At 30.7% G+C, this 15,894-nt stretch overlaps 5 protein-coding genes across 5 annotated transcripts; 3 read left to right on the top strand and 2 right to left on the bottom strand.

Annotated features, from left to right (window-relative positions):
• Positions 1-810: 810 nt before the first annotated feature.
• Kpol_1016p31 (Tkp4 protein) lies at positions 811-1,134 on the top strand (the record flags this gene model as incomplete). Its single annotated transcript, XM_001643896.1, has 1 exon — positions 811-1,134. The coding sequence occupies one exon, from the start codon at positions 811-813 to the stop codon at positions 1,132-1,134; it is 324 nt and encodes a 107-aa protein (XP_001643946.1).
• Positions 1,135-3,814: 2,680 nt separating this feature from the next.
• Positions 3,815-4,441, top strand: Kpol_1016p30 (uncharacterized protein; the record flags this gene model as incomplete). Its single annotated transcript, XM_001643895.1, has 1 exon — positions 3,815-4,441. The coding sequence occupies one exon, from the start codon at positions 3,815-3,817 to the stop codon at positions 4,439-4,441; it is 627 nt and encodes a 208-aa protein (XP_001643945.1).
• Positions 4,442-4,650: 209 nt separating this feature from the next.
• Positions 4,651-7,584, bottom strand: TOF2 (Tof2p; the record flags this gene model as incomplete). The annotated part of the gene is made up of 1 exon (XM_001643894.1): positions 4,651-7,584. One exon carries the CDS (start codon positions 7,582-7,584, stop codon positions 4,651-4,653), a length of 2,934 nt encoding a protein of 977 aa, XP_001643944.1.
• Positions 7,585-8,485: 901 nt separating this feature from the next.
• FPT1 (chromatin-associated RNAPIII regulator FPT1) lies at positions 8,486-9,352 on the bottom strand (the record flags this gene model as incomplete). The annotated part of the gene is made up of 1 exon (XM_001643893.1): positions 8,486-9,352. The coding sequence occupies one exon, from the start codon at positions 9,350-9,352 to the stop codon at positions 8,486-8,488; it is 867 nt and encodes a 288-aa protein (XP_001643943.1).
• Positions 9,353-12,311: 2,959 nt separating this feature from the next.
• On the top strand, positions 12,312-13,202 carry Kpol_1016p27 (CAP domain-containing protein; the record flags this gene model as incomplete). Its single annotated transcript, XM_001643892.1, has 1 exon — positions 12,312-13,202. The coding sequence occupies one exon, from the start codon at positions 12,312-12,314 to the stop codon at positions 13,200-13,202; it is 891 nt and encodes a 296-aa protein (XP_001643942.1).
• Positions 13,203-15,894: the final 2,692 nt, after the last annotated feature.

Genomic DNA, 15,894 nt, shown 5'->3' with positions numbered 1-15,894 from the left:
GTACATATGATAAGTATCAAGTAAGATCTCATCATTTCTTATGATACAGTGTTGGAAAAGTTTTCAGCGTCAGGAATAACACTTTCGTGTAAAGTAACATTTCTTTATCCTATATGAATAATGTCGTAATACGTTTATATCACGTGTTACCTCATAATTCTGACAATTATTGATCATGCTATTACTATTAATTAGTTAAATTATTGCTGGAAAATGTCATGAAACAATTTAGGAAGAACAATAAAGGACATTGTTAGTCAATTACCAATATACTAACTACTTGAGTGAGAGTGCAAGGAACTGTTAGAATAGATGATCAGTAATTACAAGATTGTGAGATTGAAGATTAAGCATGTTAATATGGATATAAATCTTGAGATCAAGATCATTAAATTTCCTGGATTACATTTAATATCTTTATATACTTGTTAGAATTATGTATTATTTCGAGACTATTTCGAGGTTACTTTGTACGAACCTTGACAGTAAAGACATGTAAAGACATGTGTGTCATTACAAGGTTGTTGCTTCCATACTATTAACATTGATATTTAAAGAGATCATTGTATATTATTGTATATTATTTAGTATCTTACTTTGTACAACAAAAGGATATACAATTACATTATTATTAACAAGTATATTTACTTTAGCTTACAGATCTCAACCCTTAAGATCCTATAGAATAAACGCCTAACAGCCTTCATTCTAACGTAAAACGAATTAAACATACAACTAAGCAATAATTAAAAGCATTATTAAGAGGCCAATCAATACAGTATTACGACATTATTCATATAGGATAAAGAAATGTTACTTTACACGAAAGTGTTATTCCTGACGCTGAAAACTTTTCCAACACTGTATATAAGAAATGATGAGATCTTACTTGATACTTATCATATGTACTATATTCCCATGTGTATATTTTATACTTTAATACACCGGATCAATATCAACTTATTAAGAATATCCTTGGAAATAAATAAAGAATCTATTACTATGAACGATTCGGTAGAAAAACCACAACATAATTCTCTACAATACTTATTTTACATTACATATAGAAATCTCTACAGAGAAAAATTTAATACAATTATGTCGCCAAATAAAATTGATCAAAATTCACAATAGATAACTAGTGTCACAATAAGGAAGATGAGGCAAAGAGAAAGTATATAAATAGGCACATGGTTATAACATAAATAAGTATATTAGAGTTACATTTTATATAGAGTTGTCATTTAGATATGATAAGACAAATGGTACTCTGTAAACAAGTGACACACACTGCAAGGGTTTACAGTACAACACCGCGATATTCATCATTATGGCACTATCTATGGAAACCATCTTCCAGCTTACTCCTGGTTTGACGGCTTCGACTGAGTTGGCCAATAACGATATAGCAAGAACCTTAAAGCCTTCATGCACGCGTCAATTGCGAAATACATAATTGCTAAATAGGTGAGAGCTATAATACACCCTAATACTTTCATGACCATGCTGGTTAACTGTTTATTCTTTTTTTTTTTCAATTATACACCAGTATGTTATAAAGTAATTGTATATATAATCCCTGATCTCATCACTACTTAATTGAGTCCTATTAAGCTTGTCTTCTTTTATACTATGTCCTATAATTGTATATACGTATTTCAGACTAACAAGTCTTAAAGAGACTACCCTTTTTATATGTTTCTGTTTTCCTGAGTTTGCATCCACTTTCAATGTTTGTTGTTATGGTTCATTTCATGTTTTATGTCAAAAAAGTTGTCTCTTATTCAGTAATTGTAGATGCGCTGTTACTTAGAGTTAGGCATGGCAGTGGATTGCCTCTACAAAGATTCTCACATAGTAAATTCCTACTAGATCACATGCTATTCATGGGATTGTCAGGTGATCAGGGAAGCACCCTTAGTATAATAATATACTACATTCCAGTAAATAGTTAAACTAAAAGTAACCAAGACAGTATATATTTAAATTTAAGTTTAAATATATGATGTCGTCTAAAACAGTAATACTAAGATCTAAGATGACCTAATTTCTTACCTTCATGATTGGAAAAAATCAATTTTTAGCCAAATTCGTCCAATTTCCGGACATTTAATCCCCTTCCTGTAATGCCTAGTTGCAGTCACTATGCAATACCTTTGTGTTGTAAAATAGACTATGGCAGTGACAGAGTTATCCAAAGTTATCCAAAGTTATATAGATGTCACAATATTCAGATGCAAGGCACAGATTGGATTCTTGTTATTATATACTTGATTCTTAACGGAAAAACTTGTTATATTACTTTTACAATTTTAATATAATAATTAATATATAAACTAATCTAAAATACTTAAAATAAATATTATAATATTGCAAACATTTCTCTATTTATATGATTTATCGCCAACAATATAATTCGTCATTTAAGTATAATCACTTCTTTTCCAAAGTAGTTGAAAGTTTTTAGACAGTAGTGTGTTGCAGATATAGTTTACTTTTCTATCAGTTAAGGTTGGTTCCTATCAGTTTCATGAGAAATATTTCATCATATTTTTGAGTATTATAAGACAAGATTATTAATTTTTTGATATCTAACTCCAAAAAATCATTCACTTTTGGAAAATATTAAGATCACCTTATTGTTGGTGTAAACACATTTTATAATATCTTGATTGATTTCTTTTTTTCTATGCTAAGAACAATTTGAATTTAATATCAAATTAGATATTTTGAAACCTATCTTATCAAGCAATAATGAGACAAGTAATTTTTGAAAATATTTAGTTTGTTTAATTCATTTCATATTAGTTAATTGCAATCCAAATAAAATAAAATTCACAAAACTTGATTAATAATTGCTCTATCTTGAATGATTTGTGTTCAATAATCAGTTATATAAATATGAGTACTCGATTGAGTAGAAACCACTAATTTGCGGCCCAAAGTATAAGAATATTACCTTCTAACAAGTATTTGAAATAAATCTTGATAAGAGATGTGCGAGATGGATATCCTGCCATATATAATTTGCATTTCTTTCATTTTGTAAATGCTTTCCCAAGTTTTATTTTAGATACAAAGTACTTCTGTTGACTTATAGATGTAAATATTTATTTAACTGAACTGTAAAACTGGAAAATATAATCTCAACAAGAGTGGGATTAAGTTGTAGAGGTTATAACACTTCTTTTTTGTTCCCTACAGCAAATGATCTTAATTGGAAGGTGGTCTCAGTACTATTCCTTAGCAAAATTAAATCTGTAGCCATTATCCAAGAAAGTAAAGACACTTTTAATTTACCCATGTCAAAGTAAAACCTATATCATAAAATAAAGATATATTAAAAGAGCACAGATTTTAGATTGTAAATATATGCCAATTAGGTTCTTTTACGTGTTGTCAGATAATATTGTTGAATAAGATCTTGAAAAATAATTTTCCCTAAGAAAATGTTAAATTTGACATAAGAAGTATTTAAATAAAAATTATCAAATCCAGGTTTAGAATTAATAAGAAGCAAATCAAAGAATATATATACTCTATTTGATAAGGATTTTTTACTTGTATTTGTGTCTCTAATTATATTCTGACTCGATCAAAAGTATTATAGCCTGGAAAATTTATTGTGTTTTATATAAATTGATGTATGACTTCTCATCACTTTTAAAAGACAATTTTACTCTAGTTTCCAAATATTTGATTTATGATAAACTGATACTTTGAATATAAATTGATTCTATTTTCTTTTCTTTCAATTCACTTTGAACCGAAAACAATAGATTGACTAATTAATTACACATAACAAAAAACAAAGATGAGTTCACAAATGAAGATCTTGAAAAGAATCAAATCTATCGTCAGGCATTCAAAAGAACACGAAAAAGAAGAAGAACCTTTTAAGAATATAGATTTGGTTGACATCAGTGATGATTTCATTAATGTATTTCATAACAATGAAGTGACACGAAATATATCAAATAATGATGAAGAAGCTGAAATCTCGTCCCAAGATATGGCAACAGTATTGACTGGGAATAAAAATTATAGAGATGGGGTTTCAAAATTTAGTTTTAAAAAAAGATCTGATAATAAGAATTCCAAATTTTCTAGTGGTCGATCTAATTCTTATTCAGCACTCGAAAATAAACTTCAAAATAAGTTTGAGTCAATTAGATATACAAGCATCCAACTAAAAAAAAATCCCAATAAAGAGGAATACATACCTCGAGATAATGAGATAGAGACATCAAAAGTACAAACTGTTATAGCAAGGACAGAAAAAAATAAAATTATGGGCAACAATCTCAATAGATTGCAGGAGGGATATGAGTCTGAAGAGTTTGAAAAATTTAATGAAAAATTCAATCGGATTAGTAAGTATACTAACAGAATGAAGATGCATATAAAACATAAAAAAAAATATTTTGAAGCCGTACCATAATTTGCCAAACTTAATTTGAACATTCGATAATTTGTGAAAATTCAACTGAAGAGTTATAATTAGATACTCTTTGGGATATCAAATTAACTTTTTCATCAACTCAACCTTTTTAATTACATTGTATTTTATTTATAACTATTAAATAGTTACATATAATTATATATCCTAGCACCAAGCTAAAAATACAAAAATGCAGGTAGTTTAGTAATCTAATTGATGAATCTAAAAATGCTATCAATTATTCGTTTTGTCACCATTACAACAGCACCTATTTCCCTAAAACCAATCATCTTATTTTCATCATCAGAACTTGAGTTATAACTAGAACTTTCGTTAGAATTTCTGAATCCCTCATTTTCACTACCAATTGATTTTTCATTACCTTCAACCTTGTTCGGTCTGGCTCCATCAAGAGAAGTTGCTATATTTCCAATATTTAAAGATCGATATAATTCCTTGACGTCATTTCTCTTAGATCTAGTATAAATTTTCCTTCCACTTAAATTTTTCGTTTTATTATTTATATTGAGGATATTATTCGACTTTAGAGTTTTTTTATCTTTGGTAATCGAGTCATAACTCTTTTGGTTGGAAGAAGGATTCTCATAACTTTTCTTGGAAGACAGTTTTGGGACTTGTTCTACAACATGCATATCATCTCCACTTTCTCTATCACTATCAAGATATGACGGTTTTCTTAGTACTTGACTATCCGAGTTAGCTAACGAACTACATTCATTAAATATTAATAGATCATTTTCATCCTCATGCTTCGAGAGATTATAGTCAATACTTTTAATCGGGATATCTCTGTCACTATCACTATCACTATCACTATCACTATCACTATCACTATCACTATCACTATCACTATCACTATCAATGTCAATATCACAACCACGATTATTATCACTATCACTTTTGTTTCTGTCCTCCTTTTCATCGGTATGGGCTTTATTGACGACTTCTTTATTAATGTTTAATTTTGCAGTCGGTTCAATTACTGTGCCTTTTAAATCTAGTATAGTCAATTCCTTTCTAACACCATTTTCTTCAATAATAATATGGTTGTTTTCATCTGACAAATCAGTTTCGACTCTATCTGAATCACTGTCAGATGGTTCAGGCGAGGTTGAATTTTCGACTACCTTTTCAGATTCAGAGGTATGAGCTTTCTTAGAAACCAATTTTTCTGCCGCTCTTTTTGCAGCACTTCTTGGTGTTCTCTCAGGTAAAATGTTTCTAGGATCTGGTTTTGAGTTATCAATATCCTTATTAAGCACAGTGGTATATGGTTTTTTAGGATATTTAGAGCTTCTTTTAAACCAGGGGGGAATATCTAGTTCATCACCATCAACCATATTCAAAATCTCTCCCTTCTTGAAACTGTTATTGCCAATATCTTTAGAATCATTGTTTACAATTTGCATCTCTTTTTTTTGAGAACCGCTATTTGCATTTATGGAATTATCAGCCTCTTCAATTGCTCCGTTTGCAGTACTTTCTTTATCAAAGGAATTTTTTTTTACTATTACCGGTAGTTCTGCTAACTTAACTTGTCTAGATTCAATATCTGTATTATATTTGAAATGATCTTTTAAATCTCCATTTCTGTCTTGTGATAAGTTTTTTGTTGGAGAACCATTGTCATCAGCTATTGAAGTTTGACGATGTGAAGATGCTTTAGATTGAATAGTATCGTTTTCACTCGCTTGCTCCTCCGAACTAGAATTATTATCTGCAAAATCAGTATCTTCCATTAAATAAGGTTTCTTCATCGGTATTCTATTACCTTTTTGTGGTAACAATGTAGAGGGGCTAGATGGTCCTTCATGTAGTTCTTTTTCAACTTCAAGAATTTTAGGTTCAGGTATTGTTAACATGCCTGAACCAATTCTTGGAGAAGACATAACAATATTATCTATTTTGGACGAAAATACAGTTGGTTTAACAGATACAGATAGAGATCTATTGTTTGGGGCAAAAATCGAAGTCTTCTCTTTAAAATTTTGGTATCCATTGTCAGAAACTACTCTTTGACCAGTTAAATATACTCTGTTTGGTGTTACACTTTGTCGTATCGGTGTTCCGGAAAAAATACGCTGTTGTTTGGATTTATCAGGATCTACAGTTTCTGATCTAGATACTGTGTCTTCTTCTACTAGAGATTTTATTTTTTTGTAATTTTCTATACCCGAGCTTATACGAATTGGTGGAGATTGAGGTTGGTTTGGTGGCGGCAAAAAGGACCTATCTAATTCATCATCATCTACCCCCAATTCATCATCAGAGTTATTTGATTGTCTATTAGGCGGAGGATAAATTTGATGAGCTAACGGAGTTGAGATTCTAACCGTATTATTATTCAAAGTATTCTTTTTAAGTTCAGAAGCGTGTCTTTTCTTTGAAATATTTAGAGAACCATTTAGCTGATTATTTTCATTTATTCTTTTCCTTTTGACTGATTTATACAACGAATTTGATTGATGTAAATCTATTTCATTCTTCAATATTACCTTTACGGTATTATCAATATCGAAAACATCTTTAACTAAGAAGTCAGGGTCCAAATCACAGTCATCAATATTTCGCAAACTTACAATCTCAATTTCATTCTGTAAATTTGGATACAGCTTTTCACATTTTAACAAGATTTCCTCTGATAATTCCAAGAGATTGTTATTTGGTTTTGTAAATAATAAAAATTTCTTACAATTCGAAGGAGTCAAATATCTTAACTTTGCAATATTACCATTTTGATAATAAGAAATATTTGTGGTATTGTCATTATTATTAGTATTCATATTCATACTGGTATTATTATTAGTATGCGTATTATTATCGTTATCATTATTATTGTTAATATTATTATTTTGCATATTACTGTCACCTGTTTTAAATGATTCTATTTGTTGATGATTTCGTAGTGGTTTTTGGGATTGTTGCAGTATGAATCCATTTAATTGCTGTTGGTTTATCCCTAATGGGGATACATCATTTTGATAATTATTGTTTATAGCTTCATTTTGAATACTTGGCAAATTATAAGGTAGTGAATTTGGGATTGTGTTATAGTTGAATTGATCGATCTGTTGACCAACAATAGCACTTGGTGGTATTAATATCACCTGTAATTTATACATCGATTAATAGAACCTAATGATATCCTTCAATCTTTTGTTTTTAAACTTAGTTTCGAGTTGGAAAATAAAAGATCAAATGTTTCTATGACGGTAAAGGATCCAATAAATATAGTAATATTTAAAATTATTCGTTGTTAAAGTCAAACTTAAGATAGACAATACCAGAATCAATTAACGATATTGTTCACAAAAAAATCAAGACCAATCAATTAATGATTATAGTCCGAGCGCTTTGTTTATTTTTATCTTGCTTTGTTGTTTTGGTTTATTGAGATTAGAACAAGTATAGGAGTAATATTGAATACAACTAAAGGTATCTAATAAGTTATTATATTAAGAATAAAATTCCTCAACCAATAAAGCGTACTTTGAATGGCAATAATCTCCCTAAAATATACATAAATCCGAATCCTTCAATGATTATAGTAATATCAATAAATGGATCCTTTCTTAATGAATATAAAATTCTGGACTTCTATCTTAAATTTAAAATTCAAGTTGCACCAATTTTATAAATATATATCACGTGATGATTCTATGTTTTGTATACGTAATATCAACTAAAGATATCTCGATTGGAGATGAAGAATTAGAGCCTTTCATCAATGTTATATGTATCTAGATATTATTTACTCATTTGGACATTTTCAGATACATTAGCAATAATTAGTTAGTATATCTATATTACCAATATTATAGTATAGTTTAATTAGCATTTAAACCAGATATCTTATAATTCGTATACAATTATAGTAATAATAATGACAATGACTATGATTATAATACAATACTAATACTATTATAAAATATATATATATAATAATTAACCATTAGTACCAGAAAGTTAATTATAGGATATTGAAAACCAGTTCAATATTCACTAGATTGAATTAGAATTGAATTAGATGTTATCAATTTTTTTATGACGGAATTCATTATCTAATTTTGATAGATTTTGATAAATATTCTCAACCAAGTTATTATTTTTAATAGTTTTTGTTTTACTTATACATTTTTCGTTCAAACTTGTACTTGGGTCAATACCAGAACTTGAGTTTGAATCTGGCATTTTTTTTGTTTTTGTTTTTGTATTTGACTTTGTATTTGGCTTTGACTTTGAATTTGAATTTGAATTCAAATTGGTCATTTTTTGTGAATATTTTATAATTTTATGCTTCATTAGTAATTGATTTTGTAGTAACTTTATCTTTAATATCGAAAGTATAATCAAACTGTTATAAACTGATTCATTTTCGTTGCTGCCGACTTTTGTCGTAATGCCTTCTTTATTTAAAAAGTAATTGAAAGTTTCCCAAAACTTAATCACGATTTCTTCATCCCAATTAAAATCAATCTTTTCAATAAATTTCAATAAATTTTTCTTATTAAAATGAGATTGATACTCTTTTGAATTGACAAAATATAATAATGTATCATTTGAATTTTTTCTATCATTGACTATATGATTTGTATAGAACGACGAAATGACGGTGCTCATATCCCAATTACCACTAGATTTCCAAAGATAATAAATATTATTAATTTCATCAAATTCAACAATTAATATCGGTGTATTTTTACAACTGCTTTCAATCTTCAAATTCAACGTAATTGTTTCACTAATTTGAAATTCAAGATAATAAATATCTTGGATATTCTTGATATGATCAATTAAATCTAAAACATTGATAAACTTTTTAATACAGGTGATTTTCAACTTTGGTGAATTATCACCATTGTATACATTTAAAACCTCCCCAATTGACATTCTACCTTTCTTCACTGTAGTTTCACCATCTAGGTAAATATGAACATATATATACTTGTATAAACATATGTAAATATATATAGTTGCTTCACAATTTATCCTAATATCCAGATATAAGGATGTTAGTATCACAACATGACAATATCATTATTATTATTTATACTTTTAGTAGTAGCTGAAAACACATATAGCATAACTACAAAAAATAAAGGGAAAACTACATACATCCCTTCCTTCGATCTAATCAATGCGTTGTCAAATCTTAAAGGCAAGAAATAAATCAAAAACTGACACGACAACGAAAGTTCGAAATCGAAAGTTCGAGAGTTCGAGTTTTTAGTTCGGCAAAAAACAAACAAACACTGTTTTGATTAACGGATCACATGATCTGTCATTTTGAATTGACGTTTGAATTTTAAGTTACTGACTGTGTCAGTATCAAACAACAACGACAAAACTAAAAAAAGAGACATGTCAATTATAATTTGTTGGATGTTTACTTCTTTGGTAGTATATGGTGAAATGTCAAATGGAATAAGATCTATATACAATTTGAAATTCAAGAGGGTTCTATAATATATAACTTTGATCTTTAACATTCATAAATATAAAATTGAAGATTAAACAAAATGTTTGATCAGTATTAACCAGTTAGTTGTAAACGAGTTTCACAACATTTTTTACTGAGAGTAATCATTATAAATTAAATCCATAATAAGCAATTTAGAATTCTTGTAATATATGAGTTTCTTATATGACCGGTGATAGCATTAGCATTAGCATTAGCATTAGCATTAGCATTAGCATTAGCATTAGCATTAGCATTAGCATTAGCATTAGCATTAGCATTAGCATTAGCATTAGCATTAGTATTAGTATCAGCTTCAATATCTGTAAGAGAATGAGATCAACATTTGAATGTTCACTACCGATAAGGATTCCTCCGTTTCTTTTTATTACTGCTTCTGACATGCTCAGACCAGAAACAACTGATATCTTATCTTTTTACGGAATTGGTTTTTCTTTTATCTTATGGAGGATTACCCTCTTTTCTTTCCCCCCCCTGTTTTATTCCTCAGCCTTTCTCCCTCTCATTTGCCTATAAGATCTTAAATCCATGTCCACGTGTCGCTTTTAAGCTTCTTTTCTGTGTAACAGACATAATATAGATCAAACGTATACAAGCACAACCCATTCTGATCCATCTCATACACAAGGTTTGTTATCGACAAGAGAAATACTACAAAATGAAATAGTAATAAATAAGCTGGCTGGCGTTTAAAGGACATTAATAAAGTCTTCCGTTTCACCCGCATACAATGCACATTCACACTAATAAAACTCAGCACAAATCAAGGAGAAAGGTCCACGTCAAAAAGTTGTGAGAAAAACTAAATGGCTGGTGTAGAGGTGTATGGGTGTATGAATGTTTAAATACTTTGATTACCCAATTGGGTCAACAGCAGCTAATTCCATTATTTCAAAGTCAAAGCGCGGAAAACATAAAATGACTAGAAAAAACATTGTCTTAACTCCCAGATTAGGCATATTACCTAGTTAGACTATACTTCATGTATTGTCTGATTATTCTATTCTATTTATTTTCTGTATGGGACAAGCAATAAAAGAAAAATCTATTTACAGTAAGAGTCTCTGACAACTTGCAAGATACGTATATATTAGTTAAACGCTACACAAAAACCATTGATTTGCTTTGCTTCGGTTCGATTGATCACTCACTTAACAACAGAAGTTTATACATTTCTTTACTTTCTGTTCTGCTGTAATGGATTGATTTCTAATCGTTCGGATTACCCGGATGTTTCTTTCTCAGTATAATATCTGACTATCCTTTATTTAATGTTTGTTTTTCTTTTTAAATTACGCTGTCTCATTGTGAGACGACATAAAAATATCCTTTATTCTTATATTTTCACAACCATTCCATTTACTTTTTTTTATCTTTCCTCATTTTTCATGTTTATCAATATCTGCAAGAGGTAACCCACTCACCCAATAATTTTGATCCCAAATTATCCTCTCTCCCTATCAATTCTCTTGCTCGAACTTTCTTTTTATTCACATTAACCAATATGAAATTATGATCGATTTGTACCAAACCAACCATTTTTCCTATATAAACATCAGTCTTTACCCCTTTCAGCGGCATTGGTCCTTTTCCGGAAATCATTCACAACTATCCCTATTCCAGCCTCTGCATCGAGCTCTAGGGCCATTTGTAGTTTTTTGGCGCCCGTTACCGTTTTGGGAGAATGCACTTTAAGTTCCAAATTAGGAAATTGGAGGGATATATTTTTAACCAGTCTTAACGTTTTAAATCGGTTTGAATTTTGGTGTATTTGCGGTCCTTTTTCAGCTTAACTTTAAACTTCACTAGTTTAATTTTTCACTCGTTACCAATTCAGGGAAATTATTTATATTTCAATAATTCACCATCAGTTGAGTGAAGATTAGCTGAAGCATTTTAGTGTTTTCGTTTCGAATCCATTTCGAAACCATGCTTACTAGTTAGGAAGGATACAAAAAATATTTAGAAGAGTGTCTTCGTTTGTTTGTCTGATGCAGCTGAATTTATTAGAATATCTCTCTGTTTTTCACCATGAACTTCTATTGTGAAGTTTTGATCTCTTATGAATAAATATATATAAGTGTTAGCCAAGTAAATTGATTTCTTGTTCCACTTTTTAAAGTATGTTGTATACCATTTAATTTGCTTGTCATCTACCATTTTTAATCAGATTTATTTTGTATCTTTTGCTTGTTTGTTACTTATTTTTATTTATAGATATCTTGCTTCAAGTCACCATTGAAACTTTCATTCTTTTTGATATAGGTATTAAATCATATTACCGTTCCATTCATTAGTCTGTGTCCAACTACAGTTACGTTCTTTAGCAAAAAGTTTTCATAACGCCATTCTTTTTAAAATATATTCAAAATGAAATTTTCCAAGATCTCTTCAATTGCTGCCTTATCTTCGGTCGCTTTGGCTGCTCCAGCTATGGTCACTGTTACTGAACATGTCCATGCTTCACCAACTGTCACCGTTCAAGGTGTAATCTATTTCCAAGACGGTGCTGCTGTCACTAGTTTCACCACTATCGGTGCCGCTGCTGATCCAACTCCTGTTGCTGCTGCCGCTGCCACTGCCGCTGCCCCAGCCGTTGCTAATGTTAACCTAGTTGGTAACAATGTTGTTGATGCTCAAGCTGCCACCACTCAGGCTCAAGTTCAAGTTCAAGCCGTCGCTTCAACTACTGAAGCCGCTGCTCCTGTCCAAACCACTGAAGCTGCTGCTCCTGTCCAAACCACTGAAGCTGCTGCTCCTGTTCAAACCACTGAAACCTCTGCTGCTGCTGCTCCTGCTGCAACCACTGCTCAAGACAACAGCAACAACAGCAACTTATCTGATTTTGCCAACACCATATTGAATGCTCACAATGCTAAGAGAGCTTTACATCAAGACACTAACTCATTATCATGGTCTGACGATTTAGCCAGCTACGCACAAAACTATGCCAACAACTATGACTGTTCTGGTAATTTAGTTCACTCTGGTGGTGCATACGGTGAAAACTTGGCCTTAGGTTACAGTGCCTCCGGTGCAGTTGATGTTTGGTATGATGAAATTTCTGGTTACGATTTCAGTAATCCAGGCTATTCTCCAGCTACTGGTCATTTCACACAATTAGTATGGAAATCGTCTACTCAAATTGGTTGTGGTATTAAGAATTGTAACAATGAATGGGGTAACTACGTTATCTGTTCTTACAATCCAGCCGGTAACTTCATCGGTGAATTTGCCCAAAATGTTGGTAACTTGAAATAAAGAGGGATGCTCTTACTTAAGAACTAGTCCTTTTTTATCATCAATATTATCTTCATTATTATCTTTTTATTTAAATATATGAATTAGAGTTTCAAACGGGGTTACGACAAGCACGTCAAATATAAATCATTACAATTCAGGTTCCAAGCAAAAGAAGAAAAATATATATATATATTCCAAGATGAATAGAGGAGATGAAGAATAAAATATTCAAGAAAATGATGCAACTTGCAAGAAAGTAGTATTAGTATGCTTAATATTTGAATCCAAATCTATCTCTATCTTTATATCTATATCTATCTCTATATTACTATTATTATTATATGTAGGCTAGATCCGACCCTCACTTTATAATAATAATAATAGTACTATAAGGGAAGGGGCAAATCGGATCTACGCGGTTAATTCGTTCTTTTGGTTTTTCATTATCGTTATTATTTTTATTACTTTTATTTTTTATTTTTTTTTCATTATTATTTTCAACTAAAATCGTGCTATTTACACGTAAGTATACATATATATATATAAATAAATCTATACCCAGCTTAATAAGTTTGCTATAAAAGTTAAAGTTGTGTCAAAAATGTAGGTATGATTATGATTGATTTTCCTTTAAATGAATAGGTATTTTTATCTTTCAAAATCTTGTCAATCTTCCAGGCAGAGAAGCCAAACCAAATGAAGGACACGTAGATCCAATTTTGTAACAGTGCTGGTTGATTTCTTTTCATATATCGTCACCAAAGCACGTCACGTTACAGTCCGCAATAATAGAACTTTTTCGAATAGGAAATAAAAAAAACATAACTTTTGATAGACGGGATCAAACCTAATGTCTCGCTACCATTAGAAATAAAAAAGTTCTGTTCCACAGTTGGGACAAACCCAAAAGAAATGTTCCATATTAGGCAGTCAAACCAGAGAGAAGAACAGCAGCCAATTGTCAATTTATTTGCCCTACTGTGTTTTGCTTTAGCGTTATCATCTTAGCAAGCTAATCTCCAGCTATCTTGTCGATCGTTCACCAGTGGTTTTAAATGCGTGTTCCCATCTACGTATATATCACTTTACTCTTCCTCACAAAGAAAGAGAACAGCCCGAACAACTTTTATTTCCTTTTTATTTTCTTTCTAAAGAGACCCTCCCCGCAGTCCCAAAATAGAATGAAAGCAAAAAGAGAAAAAGGATTAGCTATGCACGTGACTATATCCTCTTTGTAGAAATTCATATCATTTTATATTGATTGTAAGTTTGTGTTTCTGTTGAAGATCCAGACAAAAGAGTATCCGTTTCTCTACTTCTAGCTCTCAACCCCCGCCACAGCCAGTGTTTTGTTGGCGTTATTCACTGGCTATTTCACATAAAAATGTTTGACATACAAATAAAATCAAATAGCCCATTCATTATTATTATATTCGAAATTATATATCAAGTTTTACATATTCCTACGCTTATGGAAGTTCTCTTGCTGTTTCTCTTTCTCTCATACTAAGAATAGAAGCAAATGCAAAGGACTCTCTCTTGAATTTCAATATACTTTCATACGTCATGCATTCTAATATCTCTGCTACCCACACACTCTCTCTCTCTCTCCCTCGCTTTCGCTAATCGACAGCCTGTTCCATGAAAAAGTTATTATAAAAGAATACAAAAACACTTAGAAAACACTGCACAGTTAGCAAAAGAAAAGCATAGAAGATTTTGTTTGCTGGATCTTCTTGAGAATTCTAGATCTTGATCTTTGCTCTATTTCGGTCTTGGGTCTAGCTCTAGCTCTAGCTCGAGCTCTAGCTAGAGCTAGAACCCTCTGGGATGCTGGCTAGCAGCTCCATTCATTGAAAAAAACAAACACAGTATCCGATGTGCTTGTTAGAATTCCAGAGCATATAGATAAGTCCAGCTAAACCGACAGCAAAAAACTATATTAGTCTCCATCTGCATCTCCATCTGCATCTACGTCTTAGTCTGGGTCTGCATCTGCGTCTTTATCCAAATGCTACATTTCATAAACCTCTTTCTTTAATGGTAACGTGTCGGTTTGTGATGGTGTCATTGAACACTGGAGGCCATTCACTGAGCTGTTCCTTATCTTTCACTCATCACAACAGAACCAGTCCTAGATATATTCATGATGATGTGTTAATTAACTATACTTCATCTTTATTGGATTCTAAGTATCCTCTCTGGATCACATTGTTCTAGTTATTTTTTCGAAAACATTTCATTTCATCTTGAAGTTTTTTTTGTTTCTTCTCTTTCTTTTCATCTACTGATTCCCGTTACTGCTTTGATTGTCTAGATAAATATAGCAATCAATACTCTTTTTTTAACATGAAATAAAGAGATACCTCTGAGTCCCTTTCCATTCAAATATTCTCAACTGTTGCTTGTATTCTCTGCGAAGGCAACTTTTTTTCCCTCTCTTTCTTTTCAAATTCTGCAACTTATAGCATTATAACAATACATTTAGTTATATTTTATAATTTTATATAAGCTTCTTAGATTTGTTGAAATTACTTTGTCCATTCACTCACATACTCACACACACTCTCTCTTTCTTTTCTTTCAAGTTCTTAATTGATTGATACAATTACAAAAAAAATATTTCTTGTGAAGTTTATATATATACGTATATCTATCTATTGCACTAAAAATAGTTAGAAACTTATTACTTATAATTTTTGTTTGACAT

Source organism: Vanderwaltozyma polyspora, genomic scaffold (assembly GCF_000150035.1).
Source record: "Vanderwaltozyma polyspora DSM 70294 KpolScaffold1016 genomic scaffold, whole genome shotgun sequence".
Lineage (NCBI taxonomy): Eukaryota > Fungi > Ascomycota > Saccharomycetes > Saccharomycetales > Saccharomycetaceae > Vanderwaltozyma > Vanderwaltozyma polyspora.
Note: the sequence above shows the minus strand (reverse complement) of the source record. Positions and strands in the feature narration are given on the sequence as shown.